The sequence below is a fragment of the Lampetra planeri genome, chromosome 77 (genome assembly GCF_965212315.1).
Source record: "Lampetra planeri chromosome 77, kcLamPlan1.2.h2, whole genome shotgun sequence".
Classification (NCBI taxonomy): Eukaryota; Metazoa; Chordata; class Hyperoartia; order Petromyzontiformes; family Petromyzontidae; genus Lampetra; species Lampetra planeri.
Window position 1 is genome coordinate 3,021,144 of NC_136182.1, and position 22,323 is coordinate 3,043,466.

Here is a 22,323-nt window from a genome sequence, read left to right on the forward strand (position 1 = left end):
AATTGTCTGGCACAACGAGTCTGTGTGGAAAATGTCAGCTCGATTGGATCACGGGAAGTGGGTTAAAAAACGACCGAAAGATTTGCACGGTCCTAAGCAAGCAAGCAAGCACGCAAGCAAGCACACGAACTTAATATAAAGGATTTAAGAAAGGTTTTTACACAGCTATTTAACACCGCAGTCTGATCGACTATATGAACCGAATATAAAAAAACACGCAAAAATCAGATATCAATACCGTTTTGTATTATCTGTGAACCGCATATTACAACACGAATATACTGGGAGCCTTTTAAGATTGACGTCTATAAAAGCCTTTAACAATGAATTCTATGAGAGACCGGATGACGCCCCCATCACTATGGTGCGTGGGTGGGGATGGGATGGTCGGGAACGGAAGGGAGGGATTTGGAATCTGAGCTCTGCTCGGTGGGACAGTATCACACCCAAGTTCACATGTCGCTCTCATGTTTATTTTATTTTACAGTGACACAATCTGAACGCAGATTCGCATCATCACCCCGCACAGAAATGCTCTCTCATCAAGCCGCTTATATATCGGGATAAAACAGTGTCAGATGGTGAAAGTCTGAGGAGCGAGATTAAACATGTTAAAAAAGCGCTATGATTAAATGGCTACAATAATGCTCAAATTAACAGGGCATTGAATGCCAAACCAAGATCAAACAAAAATACTGCTGAAAGCGATGTTATTAAAACAATTAAAATACCATATATTGCGGGATTAACTGACAAACTAGCCATAATTTGGGAAAAATAAAAAAGCAAGATTTGGCACGGTACACAGCATTCTAAAACTAGTATCTAGTACTAAAAATCAATTGCCTACGTTATTAACAGAAGGTGTATATCGGATTAATTGCTTATGTAGCAGATGCTATATTGGACAGACGGGACGTAACATTAGCATATGATTAAAAAAACACCGAAGAAATATGAAACTCTCAAACACAACTGTCGGCAGTTGCAGAACATGCTTGCCAAAAAGGCTACTCAATTGCTTTTGATAACGTTTAAGTGTTGTGTAAAACTAATTACTCCCCCTCTGATCCCTACACCTGATGTGCTCACAGTGATGCTGTCATCTTGCTCTATTTAAGACCACAAGCAGGTGGATTGCTTCACTATTTTGGCAAATCGCCCGATAATGCTGGATGTAATTATCAGCGAAACGTCGTATTCAAATTGTGATTTAATTTATTTTATACCTATGTGACTTTACCGAAAGAACCAAAGAGTACAAATTGTAAATGTTGTGGATTTACTCTCCAACACACCAGTGGGCTGAAGTAGTAGCTACCTGGCATGTTGTTTACATCACAAACCTTACTGGCTGTGTCGGGTGATGGAGGGTTATAACCCAAAAACCTTAAATATGATTAATATTGGTCACGAAATTATATGTTTAAAATCGAGACTCTGCTCTATATGTATATATGGCTCAGCTGACGGCCTTACAGCTGGTTAAATAAAAACATAGTTGAGTATATATATTTTTTGTGTAGGGCTGGTGAGACCAAATCTTTCTCCCCTTCACGTTCCACCCAAACACCCTCCATTCTGCGATCGCCGTCGTGTTAGCCGGGGCTCGCACGTGGTTGAGTTGTGATGAAGACAAAAGTTGAAAGGACAGAGACTCGGCCAATGTACATGGAAGATGTGATGAGTGGAGATGTGATGAGTCGAGACAGAAACCCCGAGAAGTGCGTTAGGAGTGGCATGTAACGGTGGAGTAAATCACACGCTCCGAATTGTCGTTATCGTTGATAATGATGCGGCGGTGGTGGTGATCTTCTCGGTTCGAGGAACCGGCGGTTTGCTTGCCGGCCACAGTCACCGTCGTGTAGACCACCTCAGCAGCATCCTGAGAGACACAGAGAGGAGAGACGAAGAGGAGGATGAGGAGGGAGAAGGGGAAGTGGTTTTTAAATGTCCACGTCAATTTAACGGTGGCTGTCACTATGTACGTACGTGTATAGTGTAGTGTATAGTGTTACTGTGTAGCGTAGTGTATAGTGTAATGTATAGTGTAGTGTACAGTGTAGTGTATAGTGTAGTGTATTGCAGTGTATAGTGTTACTGTGTAGCGTAGTGTATTGTGTTGTGTATAGTGTAGTGTATAGTTTAGTGTATAGTAGTATAGTGTATAGCAGTTTACAGTGTCTAGTGTAGTGTTAGTGTAGTATTTAGTGTGTTTTGTAGTCTATAGTAGTGTAGTGTATGTATATTGAACTCCATTGGCATGACCGTGCATAGCCAACCATGCCAGTCAGAGGTGATGGGGGAAGAACAACAAACTAATAACGAAAAGCAAGTTATGGAGTGACGCATTTGTATTCAACATACTGTGCACGTTATGCATGCAATGTTCAAATATAGTTTGGGAATAATAAATGCGCTTAGTTCAGTGGTTCTAAACCTTTAGTTCAGCCTTGCACCCCTTTGGATCGCAATTGTAAAAAAAAAACATAAATATATAGGGTTTGATTAAACAAAGTAGTGGTGCTTATGTGTCTTAATTTGTGTTTTGATGATTTACTTCTAAAACAATCTGGCCATGTCTCGCACCCACAAAACCCTAGGTTAAGAAGAAAAAACACTGCTTTGGGAGAGTGTTTTTCCTATGAGAGACGGCAGTGCCCATTATCACCGAGCCAGTGAGGCCAAGTCACGTCTGTTTCAGGGAAATCAGAATGGTGCATGCTTTAAACTCACATCTATGTTGGCCTTGGAGCGAGTGTGCTTAGCCAGGCAGTTGGAAGCACAGCCCAGCAGCTTCTTCCCTTCATAAAGAAAACAAAAATAAATAAATAAACTGATAGTTTAGAGTTCAACACGTAGCAGGCTTTCGCGACCAATATTATCCATGATAGAGGTTTGTTTGGGTTACATCGGGTAAGTATGAATGTGCCATTAAATCCACCACCACCCGACACAACTAATTATTAAGGAGTTTGTAACGTAAACAGAACAGTTAAATTCGTTATTAGTACAGCACACTGGTTGGGTGTTCGAGAGTAAACCCACTACAACATTTACAGTTCGAGTACCGTGACATTTCGCCAGTATGCACATCAACCAGGATCATCAGGCAGACAGGCAGAGTTGTGTTATCAGCTACATTGAACTCTACACTGAGTCTTCACATTGAGCCTTCTTGTGGCTGCAAGACATCGAACAATGACGATGGTCATCGCATCATCGTGTAGCGCTTTCAGTTGCTATATAGACTACACTATACACTATAGATACACTAAACTATACTACTATACACTACACTATGCACTACACTAGACACCACTATACACCACTATACACAACACTATACACTACACTATACACTACTATACACTGTACTATACGCTCCACTTCTGGTTGGCCAAAAAACAAAGACGGTGGTCACTGGATCATTGTGCAGCGCTTTCAGATGCGCTGCTTCTGCGGCCGTCTGGAACGCTCTTCCTTCCGATACTGGGAAGCCACTGTACACTGCACTATACACAAATATACACTACACTATACACCACACTATACACTACAAACATACGCATACACTTTCATATTCCAGGTGGTGGTGATGAGATAGTAAGGGCAGACCTTGCAGATTCGATGTCAACTTGGCAACAAATGGGCGCCCACAATGGCTAGATCTTAACTACCTCGCCTGTTATGCAGGAGGTCATGGGTTCGATCCCGACCTTGACGATGCCTGCTGCTGTATATTTGGAGTCTGCATCTTTCTCTCCCTGCGGTGGTCGCCTGGATTTTTCTCCGGGTCCTCCGGTTTTTTTCCCTCCACATTTAGAAACAAGCATTTAGTGCGTTTGGCTGCTGCTATAATTTTTCACGTGATGACGATGATACCAGCCACGTCGTTGAGCAGCTCTCATTTGTGATAACCAGGTCGCATCTGAAAAAAAGCTACATAGCTCAGTAGTGGGCCATACACCTGGTAAAATAAAAAAAAAATAGGTTATAGTTTTAAAACAGTTTAATTTGTAGGAGTTCAGACTTACGCGCAAAGTACAGCAGGACAATCAGCGCCATGCCGGCGAAGACCAGCACCGCAGAGATGATGTGTAAAGTGAGGTAGTGAGCTGCAGCGAGAAGACGGATGGACATACAGACTCGCGATACACCACTAGCCACAGCCTCAACATACAGGGACTCCTCTACATTCGATTTACGAACTTTCAGAGATACGAACAAACCTGTCCATATGTCCAGTTGCAGCTGCTCACGATGGTAATGCCTGTTACAAGTTGATTTCTGAAGAGAGCAACTGTGCAGACATCTCTTGGTAAAACATTCAAGAGAGTAGAGAGGAAACACGAGCACCAAAGGGTAGTACATCTACAGAACGTGAACAACCAATGGCATCTATATCTACAGGAGATTATACAACTCATAAAGCCATTCCACGTGTTTAGTGTAGATGTCGTACAACATGTTTAGAATCGACCGGAGTAAAGTTTGACTTAAGAACAAATCGACTTACAAACAGACCTCTGGAACCTAACTCGTTCGTGAGAAAAGGAGTCCCTGACTAGCTCTTTTTCAGAAGCGACCTGGTCATCCCAAACGATAGCTCAACAAAGTGGCTGATATCATCATCACGTGGGAATGTATTGGACGCGCTGTATCAATTCTGGTCTGTCGGTGTGAATACCTCGAGCGAGACTTCCTCCTCCTCTTCTCGGGGTGGCTGAGGCAGCGGCACTTTCAGTGGTCGCGTCTTGGAACAAAACGACACGGACGTTTTCGAGAATGACGCCAGTGAATGATTCCCCACACATACACATAACACACACACCCTACACACACTACATATGCTACACACACCACACACACACAGCACACGCACGCACCACACGCAAACACACATTTACACACAACCACACACTCAATACACACACAACACAACTAATTCTCAATTAATTTCACTGGACCTCCGTTACCACACTTAAGAGGCGTCGTCTTTGTTGTGCCTCCACTCAAACTCGACTCTGTGCCTCGAGTGAGCTGTATCTAAGCCACGGTTAGAAACTAAAATACAACTATTATTTAAATTTTACCAGGTAAAGCCCCACTACCGAGATGCTATGCAGCTCTGTTTACACGCTTTCTTTTAACTCTGTTGTTGTCGATGTTGTCGTTGTTGTATCCTCAAATCTTGTAACTCCATTTTAACCCACTTCCCAATGTATCGACTGCAAACTTGGTATACCTATGTCATACTGATGACAATACTATATTCTATCATAAATATATATATATTTTTAAACATTTTATTTTATGTTATGTTTCGGCTTGGGTCTAATTGTCCATGGTAAACTGACGTTGGCTGTAATTGGCCACGGTCCCTTACGTTATGGCAAGCTTCAGGGCCACTTCCTGGAGTCGTGGAGTTCTGCCATTACTAGTACATTTCATAAAAGCATGTTTTTAAAAAAGTTTTTTTTTTATATATTACTTATTAGCAGTGAACTGGCTATCACAAATTTCAGCTCACTGAAGTGCTTGATATCATCATCAGCATCACGTGGAAATGTATAGCAGCCAAATACTCTAACCGCGTGATGTTGATTATAAATGTGGATGGGAAAATAAACTGTGACCACCGCCAGAGGGCACTGGCCGCTCAAACTTAAGGCTTGAACGGTGAACGCGACCAACGTGTGAAGTGAAGATAACAAAAAAAATATTTTATCCAAAGATTCTGGAATCCTCTTCCGTCAGTCCGTGAGTGACTCTTCTGGGTCTGCTTCACTTTGTAAAGTCACCGTCTAAAAAAACTCACCGATGTGTACCTGCGGGCTTTCCCTGTAACTTAAGATTTTTTTAAAATCCAAATCTTGTCATCTGATTTGATTGCTCTTCAATCACACTGGTCTACAATTTTTTCAACGACGTCTGCTTCAGGGATGAAATGTGCTGTTTATTATGGATTTTGATGTGCTGAAATAAATATGACAATTAAAACAACTGATTGGCTACTGTTCCCAAGATATTAAGTTTTTACATTTTACATCATGTATAGTGTACATAGTCGAGTTTTACTCATAAATTGTAAACCTAGGTCTGATCATGTGTTTATGGTTGCTTTAAATTGTAACATGTCACATGTCCTATTCATGTAACACTTTAAAAATCATCAAAAGGGTTATATAAATAAATTGTATTATGAAAAAAAAGGCAAAAAACTATCATGTATATATAAGTACATAGTTTAGTCCTCATTTGGTGTTTACTAGGTGCTTCTTGGTTGTCTCTTGTATTCATTAAATAGAGCAACTCTTGTCAATGTCTAGCAATAGTCTGCTAGCATTGATGGGCTCCATTTGCCCTGATAGCGTTTCTCCATTGTTTCAATGTACTGGTGAAATCACTCGCCATGCTCGCCGCTCACTGCTCCGCAGTACGGTGGGAAAAAATCTAGATGAGAGTGAAAAAGGTGTATCTTTCGTGACATGTTGCAACCAAGGCTTTTGTTTGCCTGTAGTTGTCTGCCTTGTTATTTCCGAGAAAATTTGTTGCACTAACTGGAAGGCTCTCCATGCCGTCTTTTCCTTGCCACGCAGTGCACTATCGAATGCATAATCTCGAAGTTCACGAATCTGAGGACCAACAAAGACACCTTCCTTTTTCTTAGCTTCACTTAACCTTGGAAATTTTCCACGGAGGAACTTGAAAGCTGCTTGTGTTTTGTCCATGGCTTTTACAAAGTTCTTCATCAGACCCAGCTTGATGTCTAAGGGTGGTAACAAAATCTTTCTTGATTCAACAAATTGTGGATGCTAATCACTTTTCCTCCCAGGCTTCAATGACTGTCGGAGTGACCAATCTATCTTGATGTAGTGGGAATCTCTCTTACGACTATCCCATTCTCAGAGAAAACATTAGTACTTTATGTATCCAGTCTGCAGAACAAGCAAGAGAGCAACAACCTTCAAATCGCCACAAAGCTGCCACTGATGTTAGTCATAGTTTATGCACCTCAAAAGTTGGGTCGGGTGGTGGAGGGTTACGACACATTTATAAATAACGCGATCTAAACCCAAAAATCGTTGATTATGAATAACATTGGTCGCGAAAGCCTACGTGTTAAACTGACCTCAAAAGTTGTTTCTTGTTGTCATAGGTTTCCATCATTTGGACTGCATGATCAATTGGAATTGATGGCAAAACATTTCCATTATGCAGCAAAACAGCTTAAAGACTCATCTTCGATGAATCAATGAACAGTCTCCACTCATCTGGATAATGAACGATGTTGAGGGTTGCCATCACACCATCAATGTTGTTGCAAACTACAAGATCACCTTCCATGAAGTAGAATGGGACACGATCCTTTTGATGGTCACAGAACATGGAAACCCTGACATCACCTGCCAGGAGATTCCAGTGCTGCAGTCTGGAGCCCAACAGCTCTGCCTTACTCTTGGGTAGTTCCATATCCCTGACAAGGTCTTTCAGTTCACCTTGTGTTATGAGGCGTGGCTCAGAGGAGGAAGATGGGATAAAATCTGGGTCATGTGACCTTGATGGTTCAGGACCAGAAGTTTCATACTCTTCCTCATCTGACTCAAGTGAGAATGATTCTGGTGCATCAGGAACCGGAAGTCCTTCTCCGTGGGGAACTGGGCGTATAGCTGATGGAATGTTTGGATAATGCGCAGTTCACTTTTCTTCTTTGACACACCTTTCCCAACTGGAGGCACCATGCTGATATGATGTTGGCTCTCTCCAAATCATTGGCACTTCAAAATGCATAGATTTACTTAACATTTTAAACCACTGGCAAAGATTTGTTGCACAAGTGTTGCAGCATATGTGTGGGGCACACATCTTGTCCTGATCTCCAATTTTGCAGCCAAAATGAAGGTGATAGGCTTTCTTAACCATAGTGGTTATACTGCGCTTTTGTGATGCAAGTCACTTCACCACAAACATAGCAAAATGTATCTGCTTTGTTCACACAAGTACGGGGCATCTCTGCTCACTTTGGCTAAACAGAAATGTGTCCCTTTGCAAAATCAAACACTGACAAATAAGAGAGCACAACACTGTACAATTTCTAGAGCTGATATAGGGCAATTTGTTCAGCAGAGGGATGTAAGCCTAGTAATGATTACATCATCGATGACTTATTGGAATACCATGATGCAATTCATATAATGTATGATACAATACCAGGTTCAGATTGCATTATTCATTATTTTGCTCAAAAATATGTATTGTCCAAACCCAGTCATATATTTATTCATAGATCCAGTCAAAGATGTATTTTAGTCAATTCTGGTTTAAATTGAGATCCCTTCTCTTTATAACCCGCTTATCTTCCGCCATTCCCACATCTAGGGTCGTATATACTGACCCAGTAACATATCTTGAAAACTAGAGCCAATCAACAATTTTAAGCATCGTTTTCATTCTCAGTTACCCAGCATTAGTAAAGTTGGACTACATTTATTTCGGAACCATATTGTCTGTAGACCAGTGTTATTATTTGCTTTAATCACAGTTCTTCATGTTATTGGAATTTCGAGCGTAGAGTCATTGATGTTGTTCGTGTCAGCTTTCTGATTCGCTGAGATTGCATCTGCTGTACTTGTGAGTGGAGTTGTTATTTTACATACAGCGCTTTGAGATACATCAAATATAAAAGGCGCTTTGTAAAATAGAGGTTCTGACTATTATTATTAGGTCGGGGGTTCGATCCCGACCCTGACGATGGCTGCTCTAATATATGAAGTTGCATGTCTCTCTCTCATCATCATCACGGTGGCTAGGATATGTTAACTCCCTCACCTGGTATGCAGGAGGTCGTGGGTTTGATTCCGACCCTGACACCTGCTGTATATTTGGAGTTTGCATGTCTCCCTGTCATCATCACAGTGGCTAGGATATGTTAACTCCTTCGCTTGGTATACAAGAGGTCGTGGGTTCGATCCCAACCTTAACGCCTGCCCTTTATTTGGAGTTTGCGTGCCTCTCTCCCTGTGGTTCTGTGGATTTTTCTCCGGGTCCTCTGTTTTTTTTCCGTCCACATTTAGAATCAACATCACGTGGTTAGGGTATTTGACTGCTACACATTTCCACGTGATACTGATGATATCAGCCACTTTGTTGAGCTATCACATGTGATAGAGAGGTCACTCCTGAAAAAGTGCTACATAGCAGCTGAGTAATACTTCACGCCCGAGGGAAAGGGCGCACTCGGACAGATTTAGATATTGCTCACCACCAATGTTAGCCCGTCACCTTGAATCAAACTCACGTGGCTGGGTCTGTAGCCTGAGTCTGTTTTGACGAAGTTCCACCTCTCCCCCGCCCATGGCCAACACCGTGAAACTCACTCTCAAGAATCGTCCTTACTCCGGGGCCTCGGCAAGAACTCACGTTGGACCTCGAGCGTAACGGATGCATCGCTGGAACGGATTTCGTTCTCGGGTCCCCATCGATGTTGGCACGTGTAGATTCCACTGTCGTTGAGCCTGACGTTGGTGAGGATCAGGGAGGCGTCGTGGGCTCCCAAGGCGGCCAGGCGGACCCTGCCCTTGTACCCAGCTTCCGTGTGGTTATTGCCGGTCTTCATGCGTCTCACAATTGACTGATTCCCTGAGGTGACCTTGAGCCACGTGACCGTGTCGAGGGCACAGAGCGGAGAGTACGCCTGGCACGGGAGCGTCACCGTCTCCCCAGGAGCGCAGCGACGTGAATCCCGTGGAGTGTAAACCTCGCAGCCTGCGAGAGGGCACAGAGGGACAGAGAGGTAAAACACACACATGGGTACACACACACACACGGGTACACCAATACCAATACCCGCCATTCGCCACTAAGTGACGGCGATATAACCACGCCGCCTGTGCCAAGACAGGTGCACTTTGAGGCCACGTGAATTGTCAAAGGCTCGCTGACAGGAGGTATCGGAACAGACCCAGGCGTCTTGGGTCGGGTGATTGAGATGACTGGTAGATGCACCAGCTGTACCTCCTACTGTGCCACCTTGCTGCATTTTAGCTGGTGCACTGCTCACTGTTTTAAGCATCGCTCCTCTGCCCTCCATTGTTGCTGGAGGGCAACTGCCTCCAACTGCCCAGCAGCGTCCTTCATGAGCCTCCTCCATAGAGGCCGATCTTGACAACGCTGGTACCAGTTGTCGGCAAGTCCACTTAGCTCCACATCCTACCGTACCGCATCAGTCCTTCTCTTCTCCAGCCCATGTTGTGCCTGTTTAGCCCCCTCTATGCGGCCAAACAGAAGCTGCTTGGGCAGGCAGTGGCTGGGCATACGGGTGTGCACACAAACGGGTACACACACGGGTACACACATGGGTACACACACACATGAGTACAGACACATGGGTACACACACACACACAAAGGGTACACACACGGATTCACACAAGTAGAGAAGACAAAGATCCCCCATATAGCCTAAACATACTGTTGGGGCAAGTGCTGTTAGGGAGTAGCGCCTATGAAGGCCAACAGGGCACACGAGGGAGTGGATGGTCAGCAATCGGCAAGTCCACTCGGCTCCACATCCTCCTGTACCCCATCAGCCCATCTCTACTCCAGCCTGTGCCGCACCCATTTAGGCCCCCCTTATCTAGCCAAACAGAAACGGCTGGGGTATATGGGTGCCTAGGCACTGTGAAAATGTGTCAGGGCTATCCTGAAAGGCAATTGTAATGGGCGCCACGGTGGCTGAGTAGATCGTGGGTTCGATCCCGACCTTGCCGATGCCTGCTGTATATTTGGCGTTTTGCGTGTCTCTCTCCACCGTGGTGGTTGTGTAAATTTTTCCGGGTCTTCCGGTTTAAGAATCAACGGTCACGTGCTTCGAGTATTTGGCTGCTGCTAAAAATGTCCACATAAGCCACTTCGTTGGGCAGCTATAGTTCGTGGCCGGGTAACTTCTAGAAAATAGCTACATAGCTCGATGGGGGCCTTACCAGGTAAGATACAAAATGGTCATTGCCCTGCTATCACACTTGTACCACTCACGACTGAGTGATTTCCATTCATTCATTAAATTTATTTTTTTAGTAAGAACTCGCCCCCACTAAAGAGGGCATCACAATACTTTACAGTATAAAATAAGCGAAGGTAGTCCTACCTATAAAATAAAGACACATTTTAAATATCAAAATGAAAGGTCATACTCAAGGAAAAGCTAAAAGAAAGAAAAAATGTATTGCAGAGTTTCCTGAACTGTTCGGTGCTCGGAGCCAATCTGAGAGGCCGGCAGAAGTGACTTCCAGATCTTAGGAGCCACACTCGACAGACCCTGGCCTGAGGAGCACAAAATATGTATCTACCAGATGTCTGGGGGGCCAGACGGGACTGCAGGTACTCAGGACCAAGGCCATCTCGTTACCTTCACGAACAGCTAAGATCTGTTTGCTCTCAGATCGCAGTTCCCCCTCGTCCGAGTCCCAAACGGCTGTAACTTTGTAGTATCCAGCGTCGTCTGCTGTGAGCACTTCAATGGAGAGTGAGGAGTTGGAGGAGTTGTTACCGTAGAGGCAGGCTCTCCCCAGGTAGCGTGAGTGCACATGTATCGAGCTGTTGAACGATGCGATCTGGAGCTTATATGACGTCCCTTTGGCTCTGTCAATGTATGAGTCCTTGGTCCACATGATGGTCTTGAGTGTGCATCTCGGAGGCGTGGTTATTTGAGCCGAAAACAAAACGGAGTTACCCAGCGTTTTCAGTATCTCTTCATTTGGCAGGACGACCCGGCAAGCTGCAAGATGCAAAGAGACAACGATTTACATGCACATGTTAAGGTGATTGAGTTTTCATGACCATACTGCTTAAACCTTACTCCATTTTTTGCAAGTTTTTTCCTTCGCTTAAACGTCAACTTATCACTGTCCCTCCAAGTTTCAATGAGATAATGTCTCACCATCTTCATCTCTGTCCACATATTGTTTTCATTCTACTGTATACCTTGTAAATACTATGGTGCACATTTTATCACCAATTTCTTGTAGTACAATCCCTTGTTTACGAGATCAGTGTTCTTGCTCACGCCCGATGATTCTGGATGATGTTTCGTATAAACATGTAAACATTTTGCTTGCATTCAACGTTCCGGGAGTTTTGATATCAAACCAAACAAATCTACATATTTGTCCATGTGACTATTTGATTTGATTGCCTCTGTCGGGTGGGGCAGGGATATAGTTAAACATCACGTGATATTGTACCTACTACATGCTCTAACCCAAACTAAGCGTACCTAGAAATATATAAATTACGAATTGTTCGTATCTATTTTAGATCTGAATGCTGTTCCTATGAGGTCATAATAAATTGGGGTGCCTGGGTGGCGAGATGTTAACTCCCTTTCCTGGTATGCAGGAGGTCGTGGGTTCAATCCCAACCCTGACACCTGCTGTATATTTCGAGTCTGTGTGTCAATCTCGTCGTGGTCATGTGGATTTTTCTCCGTTTTTTCCGTCCACATTTAGAAAAACGCGTTTAGAGCATTTGGCTGCTATCGATAGCCACGTGATAAGCCACTTAATTGAGATATAATTTGCGGTAGCCAGGTCACTTCTGAAAAGTAGATACACAGCTCAGTGGGTCTTATAGTTTAATTTAAGAACCTGGATCGGCTGACACTGTTATTCTGACAATTAGATATTTAACCTGACACAACATCCATTTCAATTGAACTGCTTTTTGTATTTAGTTTGTTGTCCTTCTCCGCACCGTCAATTAGCATGGTTGGCTACATACGGTGTGACATATATTCTTGTCCGATTATGTTTGACGCAGTTTCAAATAAATTAGATGTGGTTGTGATCATTGTTGAATTTACTGATGTGCTGAAATAATAATTTCTGTGTTACACATTTGATTGGCTTTGTTGAGCATTGGATCATTTCACCGACACAAATGTAGTCAGATGGTTACCTGACTATAACCCATAAATACGTTTAGAGTGATAATGATGATGCGTGTGGTGCCAGTAGAGACATGGGTGATGATGATCATGTTAATCGTAGTGGTGCAACATGGTGGTAGCAATGGTTCAGGGGTTAGCACTCACGGCCACCAACACCAATGATAGCGATTATCTGAACTGGTCCTGGGCCTCCGCTAGCTCTACTCAGCCTCAAATGAGGACCTGGTGTGGTGTGTCAACATCGCCACTGCGGAAACAAAGGCGGGAGGGTGTGCCGCTGGCAACCCACCCCCTCGTGTGCCGTGCCAGCCTTCATAAGTACTCGCTAACTGCACTTGCCCCTACAGTATATTAATAGCTATACGGGAGATATTTGTCTTGTCTTGGTGCAGCATACTAGTGACAAATGTTCACGTTATGGGAGTCACCGTGCATGACGCTCAGACGCACTACCGTGACCTCCTCCCGTCCGTCCTCCAATTGCGCATCGCAAGCGTACAGGCCAGCGTCTTCATGCCGCGTGGTATTCAGCTTCAGGCTCCAGTTCATTCCCTCAACTCCCAGGAGGTGCCAGAGCTTCCCTCCGTGAGGGGGGTACACCACGCCTCCTGCCCCGTCCCACGAGGCGAGCTTCTCGTCCGGGTAGTTCTTGTACCACGTCACGCGTCGCGGTTGCACCGTGGGACTTGAATTGAAACAGTGCAGTGTGGAGCTGCTTCCATCGACGCCACTGATCGTGAGTACCGGAGAGGTGAACTCCATCTCTGCAGGAGAACCGTGTCGATGAGGATGTCAATCTTATATAGATTTAAATATATAGCACCTTTTTCCAAGACACTATCGAGCAATTATATAATTGTAAATACAATGATAGTGGTTGATTACAAATAGTGAGGTTGTTATTAAATGCGGTAGTGGAGTTATGGTGACAGTATAGGTGGGAGAGGTTACAGAGGGGTTGGAGTAGCAATGACAGTTGGGTTGGGGTCCGTGAGGACCTCTCTCCAAAACCGCTCATGAAGCCGTCCAGTCCACACAAACTCTCAGTGCACAGTCACTCTTCAGCACAGTCAGCCAGAAATAAAGAACCACCGACACAAGAGCAGCGTGCAGTCTCAAACCCCTTAGCAAGACTCAGGAGCAGCTTGCAGACTCAGACCCCTGATTTACACTCAGGAGCAGTGTGCAGCCTCAGACCCCTGAGCTACATTCTGGACAATACGATAGCCATCGGATGCCCACAGGTCACAGGCTGCAGAAATGTGGAGGCCTAGGAGGTTCATCAACAACAGAAAACGCTTCCTCCTTGAAGTGCATGGCAGATGCAGGTCACAGCTGCTACCCAGATACTGCGATGGCCGGTAATTGCCTAAATACCACCCTACCTGTAAAACTGAACCTGTTTACACACTGCCTCGTTCAAACCATCTGCCTGTCACACTGAACTTGTTCATACACTTCCTGTATCACTGCCTATAACCCTGGAAAACCATCGATATGCTTCCTGTACTGCTCCGCCTGTAACCCTGGAAATCCGATGATACACTTCCTGTGTCAAAAAATCTAACTGAAAACACAGCTCCAGGACTCTCTGCCTGAAAACTTACATTTAAAATGTAAATTGAAATGACCAAGATAACAGACCGCTTTTCTGACACAAGTGTACGGTCAGATAAACAATCATGAAGTAGGCCAAGGCCTCCCATTGGTGTAGAGGCAAGATTTAAAGCGATTAGAGGAAATATTTGAAAGATAAAAAGGCAGGAAGCAAGTGTCGACTGTAGAAGGATGGTTGAGAAACGTTGGTGGGGAAGGGTGAGGATTGGCCGAAGGGAGTGGGGTGATAGAAGCTTCCAGAGAGGGGGCTCGGCAGGTATAAAAGGAGACAGCACAAGATAGGACGTTCGAGAGGAGACGGCTCTCCAGCTCAAACCTCAAGACCCAGCCCTGGGCATCGTAAGTGCTGTGTCTGAATAAAGGCTCTTAAAAAGTCACGAGTGATGGCGTTCCTAAACAATGAAACTCCTCTGAAATAATTTTACCAGCACACACCTGTTGATATTTGTAAAACACCCCGACCAGTTAACCAATTAACCTGAAGCCTAAAATATAAACAATGAAAAATAGCTCTCTGCCCTGAACTCTCAGATAGCATTTCTAAAAGTATTTCATAAGTTCCCGAGGCATGGCGCATGTGCCCACCTGCATAACAACAATGTTTTTCAACCTGCTCCTGAGGCTGTCTTTCTCTCTCTGACTCAATATTTTACCACCTTATTACCTCCTATCACTCATTGGCAACTCCAGGCTCAGCAGACTTGTCCAGACCCAGGACTATGCTCCCTACAACACCGCATAAGATGCCCTTTCCCAAGCTTTTACCAGGCGAGGTCGGGCTTCCACATGGCTTCAGGCCAAATCTCCTGTGCCGCGCCTCTATCTCAACCCTCACGCAGCCCAGCGTCATGCTCCTCGTGTGCCTCGCATCGCCCTGAAGCACCAGCAGCACAGGATGAGAGGGTGGAGGCGCTTGACTCATGGTCCACCCCTATCTCAACATTAAACTTGAGGCGACCTCGCGGGCACCCACACCGCCACGCTATCCTGCCCCTCCTGGTTCCTCCTCCCTCCTGTCACTCTCAATCCAGGCTCCTCCCTTCCTGTCCCTGAGACACCGCCCCTTCCAGCAATCCACTGCGCCGAACCGAGGGAGGGGTGGAATGGGGGGGGGGTCGCAAGGGCCACGACAGTAGCGATGGGAGTAGTGATAGGGGTAGAGGTTGGGGTTATACTGGTAGGAACCTCCTGGTTACACCAGCCCACAGGGGATTAGTGTGTCCGTCCGTCCATCGTGCATCAAAAATGGGAGGGGTGGGGCTAGGTGGAGAGGGGAAGGTGAGGAGGGGTTGGGTGGGGAGGGGAGGGTGGAGAGGGGCTGGGTGGGGAGGGGAGGGTGGGGCTGGGTGGGGAGGGGAGGGTGGAGAGGGGCTGGGTGGGGAGGGGAGGGGAGGGTGGGGCTGGGTGGGGAGGGGCTGGTCACCCCGTGGTGCCCTTATAAAACTCAACGTTTAACCTACTCACGCCAGCTTGTGCCCGCCCTCACAGTCGGCCATATTTGCGGAATACACCACGCCGCCGTTGACCCTGGCCATTGACCGAGCAACCCAACATTCCTACCAGCTCCCTCCGCAGGAATGTTGGTAGTGATAGGGTAATGATAGGGGTAATGATATGGGTAGTCAAAGGGGTAGTGATAGGGGTAGAAGTTGGGATAGGCCTGATTGTAGATGGATGAGAGAAGAGGTTGTGTAGATATCTAGTAGGATGAGGTGAAAAACCACGAGAGGTGGTAACAACTAAACACATACATAGATAATGTAGACAGGGGGAGATAGAGAAGAGGGGGGTTTGGAACACAACAATATAAGGATGGGGTCAAAACAATGATGAGATAGAAAAAAGTACGTGGACATTATGGCAAAATGTGCATATAATTGTATTAATACAGTACGTAGCCAACCGTGCTTATCGGAGGTGATGATAATATTGTAGCGAGATTATTTACAACTGATAGTTGAATACATCACAATAAGGATGAAGTGCAGCGAGGAAGGGTTCACTCTACCCCGACATCAGTCACAAGAGGGGGGTTGACAGATTCTAGTGGGTGGGAGTTGATCGGTAGCCCAGCGATTTGTGCACACTCAGAACATGGGGACCAACTCTCGGCCCATCACCAGTGTTATCTAAGCAGATCAGTGAAGTATGGTCAAATATTACTCAATATTAAGAGTTAAGTTTGTTGTCCCCCCCCCGCACCTCCGATTGGCATGGTTAGCTACATATGGTGCTAAAGAAGTTAAACATACGTATGTAGAGACAATGCGTGTGTGTTGCGGCTAATGGGGGGAGCATGGGCATTTTAGGGCAGATAAAGACATACATAAGAGTGGGTGAAATTGAGATGTCGGGGGGCGTTTTGATTTCGAAGACGCTGGTGGTGCCTTGCCTCTTGGGGACCAATTTTTTTTAGCTGAATGCCTGTAAATATTTTGACGGATCAAGGATGTGTCGAGATGTCGTCAGGACAAGATATTTCTTTTTGGGTTCCCCGTATAGGAACACTGTGGCGAACGTTACAATTCAGGCCTTGGTAAGGGAATCTATTGAGTTCCATCAGGCACGCAAATGTTAGTTTCCTTGCGTTACCACAAATGCCTTCAATTGACTGACCCCGAGGCGGGAGTCCTCCTTACACCATCTAACACAGTGACCCGTGGACTTGCGCTAGTAGGGGCGCAGACAATATTTTGGGTGAATCAGGAACCGTTTTTGCAGGTCCTGAATGTAGGTCTGGGAACGGCTGTGGTTCAGTCGGGTATTGTGTTGGATCTCGCGATGGCTGCATGTTGTGAGGTTGTCGACTCCGACGCAGGGACATGGGCAGATAAATTGTGTGCGGAGAACCCAAATTTATCCCAGGCGTAACAGAACGAACTGCAATCGTTGCTAAGGGAGTTTTCTGAAATATTTAGTCGAGGAAAATTTGACATTAGGAATACTTCCTTGCTGCAACACCACATCGATATGGGTGATGCAGCCCCTATTCTACAGAACTCATATCGGTTGAGTCCTGTCGAAAAGGAACATGTACATCAGGCGGTAGAGGAAATGTTGGTGGCGGATATAATTTCACGATCAACCAGTCCTTGGGGAGCCCCTGTGGTGTTGGTCAAGAAACAGGATGGAATCTTACGGTTTTGCATCGACTTTCGGAAATTAAACAAAGTCTCGGTGGCAGATGCTTACCCGCTGCCACGTATGGACGATTCCATGGACACGTTGTCGGGTGCTCGGTTCCCTGGATGAGTCGTCCAAACCAAAAATGGCGTTCTGAACAATTTTTTTGTCTCCCGGTGGGATTGCATTTGGGACCAGCCAATTTCCAGCGACTTATGGAGTTGGTCCTGGCAGGACTGCAGTGGGACTCCTGCCTCATTTACTTAGATTATATCATTGTGTTTGGCCGCATATTCGAGTACCATTTGCAGAGGTTGCGGGCAGTCTTCTCCAGGGTACGGTCAGCTAATCACAAATTGAAACCCACGAAATGCCATGTGCTACAAACCTCAGTCCGATACTTGAGCCACATTGTTAGTGCGAAGGCAATAGCTCACTTATATGGACAAAACGGCGTGTGTACGCGATTGGCCATCCCCAAGTTGGTGGGTGAATTGCGCAGTTTAATTGGGTTTGAGTCGTATTGACGAAGGTTTGTTCCACAGTTTGCGATGGTTGCAAAACCCTTGCATGCCTTGACGTGTAAAAACCAGAATTTTAAATGGGGCCAGGAGGAGGAGGAGGCCACGTTTGCTGCACTGCGAGATCGCCTTTCCAGGATTCTTGGCAGCATACAGGATGGCCCCACACGCCTCTACGGGAATCTCCCCGTTTTTCCTCATGTACGGGCAGGAAAACAAATTACCCATTGAACCACAATTGGGTATGGCATCGGGGAAAAAGAGAGCAGCCATACCTGTTTCCCTGCAGGTTACACTGGGTCGTATCTCTGAAGTTCGCGAAGCGACTAGAGAAAACACTGACAAGACGCAAGCTGCTAACGAAAAGAACGCAGGGTGGCGTCAGCACGTGTTTCCATGGGCAATCGGGGACAGGGCATGGTTATATTGCCCGCAGGTACTGCTGGGTACGTACCACAAGTTACATCGGCCATGGTATGGTCTCATCGATGTGGTGGAAGTCAGGAGGCCACAGTGTGTGAGAATTCAGGCGACGCCGCTATTGGTTCGTTCACCCATCGCGCCTGAAACCATATGTTCATCCCCTATAGACAGCTCACTGCCAAGACCTGTGCGGCCGATGTCTGGTGTGTCTGACGAGACGGGGCAATCGGCCAAGGAAATTGTACCTCGCGAAATATTTGTTGTGCCGCTCACAGTTTCCAAGTCTGGGGAATCTCAAGAAATAGCCACGTGTGATGGACTGCTGGCTGGAAGCCAGCCAAATTCCTCCGAAGAGTCCAGAGATGAGTCTACCCCTTCAAGGCTTTTGTGCAAGCCCGTGTTGCCTGGAGATGCACAGAAATCTTCCCAGAACGATGGACCGGCGTCACGGACCCGGTCAAAGTATTTACGATTACGCTAAGAGTATCTCCCAGGGTCATTTCAGGTGGCATCGGGCGTCGGGCTATTTATATATGCGGTTCATCTATCCTAATGTTCATTGGACGTAGGGTTTAAAAAAATGCTATTATTTATGCGATTTTCTTCCCTGATGCTGTACATTGTTAATATGAGCCGAGACGGCTGATTTTTTTGAGAATGGGGGGGGGCAGTGATGTAGAGACAGTGCGTGTGTGTAGACAGTGCGGGTGCAGTAACAGTATATGGCATCGTGGTCACAAGGGGTAATTACAGGGGGACATTAACAGATAGCGAGTTGTGAGAAGGGGGGGACCAGCTGGGAAGATTGGGAACGAGCTAGAGAGTTCAAGAAAGGGGGCATGGCCAGGGGTGGAGTGAGGGCCACACCGGGAATAAAAGGAGACGAGAGGCAAGGTTCGAGGCTGTCGTGGGATCAGGATCAACTGTCTTCAAGCTGTCGCTGTTTTCACACCATCGCTGTCTTCACATTGTCGCTGTCTTCGCATCGTCGTGGTCTTCGCGTTGTCGCCACTTGCGTGCTATGCCTGGCCCAAGTTATCTGTGTATCATCCCTGACCAATTCTAAATTTGAAGCTTTCGTGACTGCAAGGATTAATATTCTTAGGTTTTTTCGGTAAAGTCACGTACGAAAATTTTTAAATTAATAAAGGTAAAATAAAAATAAAATTTAAATAACGACGTTTCGGAAGCAACACAAGCCTCCGTCTTCAGGTGGAACAGTCACAGCACGATAGCTGTATCAAGTGAGAGAAATTACAGGAAAACCGTGTCTCGATATATACTGATTAAAGGTGGGAGGAGCCAAGGTAGACCCTGAATACCATTTTTTGTGAGGTTCGGTGCAGCTGAAGCACGCCGCTAGGAATGAGCCCTTGTTGTGCAAACCAGGTGCGGATGATGTAAAGGTGCATGCAAAAGGGACTAAGCCATTCTGTTATGCAGAGATGATGCGGCCTAACTCGCTGCCAGGTAATTAGTCTTTGTTGTGTAGAATGGTTGACTGAGCCTATTATTATGTAGAGGTGGTGCGGCTTAACTCGCTGCCAGGAAATTAGTCTTTGTTGTGTAAAATGGTTGACTGAGCTTATTGTTATGTAGATTTGGTGCGGTTGAAATCGCTGTCAGGAATGCTCCAAATATGTGTAGTTAAATCTTTTTTGCATGGTTAATAACATCTTTCCAATGATTACTCAGTTTGTACCCATCATCACGGTTGAAATTATGTCTGTGTTTGTATATTTGGATGGCCTCGTGTACAAATCTTTGATGGTAGCCAGGAGGCTTGCAGAGCACCTTAGTCTCGGAAAAGACAATTTCATGAGAGCCCACAGCGTTGTAGCAATGATCGGCAACGGTGGAAGAATCAGTTTTGCCGTGTTTCAGATCTGACTTGTGTTCGCAGACACGATCAGAGATATGACGTTTCGTTTCTCCAATGTAGCAATCACCAACTGAGTTGCAGTTGTGGCAACTGAGCTGCAGTTGTCGTGATTTTTATTTTATTTTACTTTTATTAATTTTAATTTTTTACCTACGTGACTTTACCGAAAAAACCTAAGAATATGAATCCCTGACCAAGTTATCTGTTTGAAGCGCCTTTAATAAAAAATGAAGAAACATTTACTGTTCGCATTGTCCGAGAGTCATGACACATGCATAAGTACATTTCATAATTTACAAGGACCATTAATTGTGATAACATGTATACAAAGTATTCACTTACGAAGTCAGAGATCACACGGAAATTATTCATCAGTGAAGTCGGGTGGCTGATAAGAACCTATCACGGTAACATATCACAAATTGTAAGACTCTTGTCACATTAAAGGCCTGCGTTTGACATGGGACGTGGCTCCAACTTACGGTTAATCAGAAGCAGCTCCACGGTCCCGGAGTAGGTTTTACCTCTGCACGTTATTTGGCATTCATAGTGTCCTTCGTCTTGTGCACTCAAGTAGTAGAACGAGAGGCTCCGGCCGTCGGCTGCGATCCTCTTGCCCCATGGCCCCTGAGTCGCCGCTACAACCTGATCGCTTTTTACCTTCGACCACGTGGCTTCGGCAGAGGCGCAAGCAGAGAGTTCATGCTGTGACCCAGAGCCAGAAGCCGCGGGGCATGGCAGCGTGATGTTGAAATTAGCTCGGGACTTCACTCGGACTCGATCTGCGCTGCTCCCTAACGAGAGGGAGTTGGACAATGTCAGCTTTTAAAAAAAACTATACAACAATCAATCTTGACTTAAAGCTTTCGTGACTGCAGGAATTCATATTTTTGGGGTCTTTCGGTAAAGTCACGTAAATAGGTTTAAAAAATAATAATAAAAATTATTAAAAATAAACTTCGTTTATGTAAAAATATACTTAGTTGATTTTAATTTAAATATTTCAGGACTGCAGGAATTAATATTATTTGGGTCTTTCGGTAAAACCACGTATCTACGTGACTTTACCGAAAGACCCAAAGATTATTATTTTATTTCATTATGTTTTTTATCCTATCTACGTTACCGAAAGACCCAAAAAAGAAACAACAAAACTAAAAATAAATTTACCAGGTAAGGCCTCACTACTGAGTTATGCAGTAGCTATTTATCAGAAGGGACCTAGCCATCACAAATGATATCCCCAATGAAGTGTATTATCACGTGGAAATTATTAGCAGCCAAATACACTTAACCCGTGATGTTCATTATAAATGAGAGGAAAACCAGAGGATCTGGAGAAAAATCCACGCGACTATGGGGGGGGGGGGGAGAGACATGCAAATTCCAAATATACAGGCGTCAGGCTCGGGATCGGGATCGAACCGCGACCTCCTGTATACACGGCAAGATAGTTGACATCTAGCCATCGTGGCACCCTTCTGACAATTACCACCTCCATTGTCATCAACATTTATTATTGTAACAACAATAATCATCAGCAGCAGCAGCGTTATCACCATTCTCGCTCTCATATCGTAAACATCACCAACATCACCACCACCATCAATACCATCAGCATTTCAAGAATATATTGTTCGTACCTTTTTCTCTTAAACGTGAATACTACGCTACTAGTTTCCCCAGCTGTGTGCAGTTTCGGGGACTATGAGGTCGGACGTGAGACCACAGTCTGTTGTTGTTCTCTTATAAAGTGGTTAGTAATAGTTAGGGCAAAGCACAGTCTGTGATCAACGCTTAGAGCGGCAC

General features: G+C 45.3%; 1 protein-coding gene across 3 annotated transcripts in view; it reads right to left on the bottom strand.

Moving 5' to 3' along the window:
• Window positions 1–459: 459 nt before the first annotated feature.
• LOC144738065 (uncharacterized) overlaps window positions 460–22,323 on the bottom strand; it is a 77,406-nt gene continuing 55,542 nt past the window's right edge. For 2 of the 3 annotated variants that reach the window (XM_078620975.1, XM_078620974.1), the window contains exons 2-9: window positions 20,997–21,308; window positions 13,377–13,712; window positions 11,410–11,778; window positions 9,424–9,768; window positions 4,691–4,756; window positions 4,038–4,118; window positions 2,737–2,804; window positions 460–1,885 (exon numbers count right to left, since the gene is read on the bottom strand). In XM_078620975.1, coding sequence (XP_078477101.1) covers window positions 1,730–1,885; window positions 2,737–2,804; window positions 4,038–4,118; window positions 4,691–4,756; window positions 9,424–9,768; window positions 11,410–11,778; window positions 13,377–13,712; window positions 20,997–21,308 — 1,733 coding nt within the window. In that variant the 3' untranslated portion in view covers window positions 460–1,729. Of the gene's footprint in view, window positions 1,886–2,736; window positions 2,805–4,037; window positions 4,119–4,690; window positions 4,757–9,423; window positions 9,769–11,409; window positions 11,779–13,376; window positions 13,713–15,330; window positions 15,537–20,996; window positions 21,309–22,323 lie in introns of those variants that run through there. The other variant, XM_078620976.1, reaches the window with a different exon arrangement.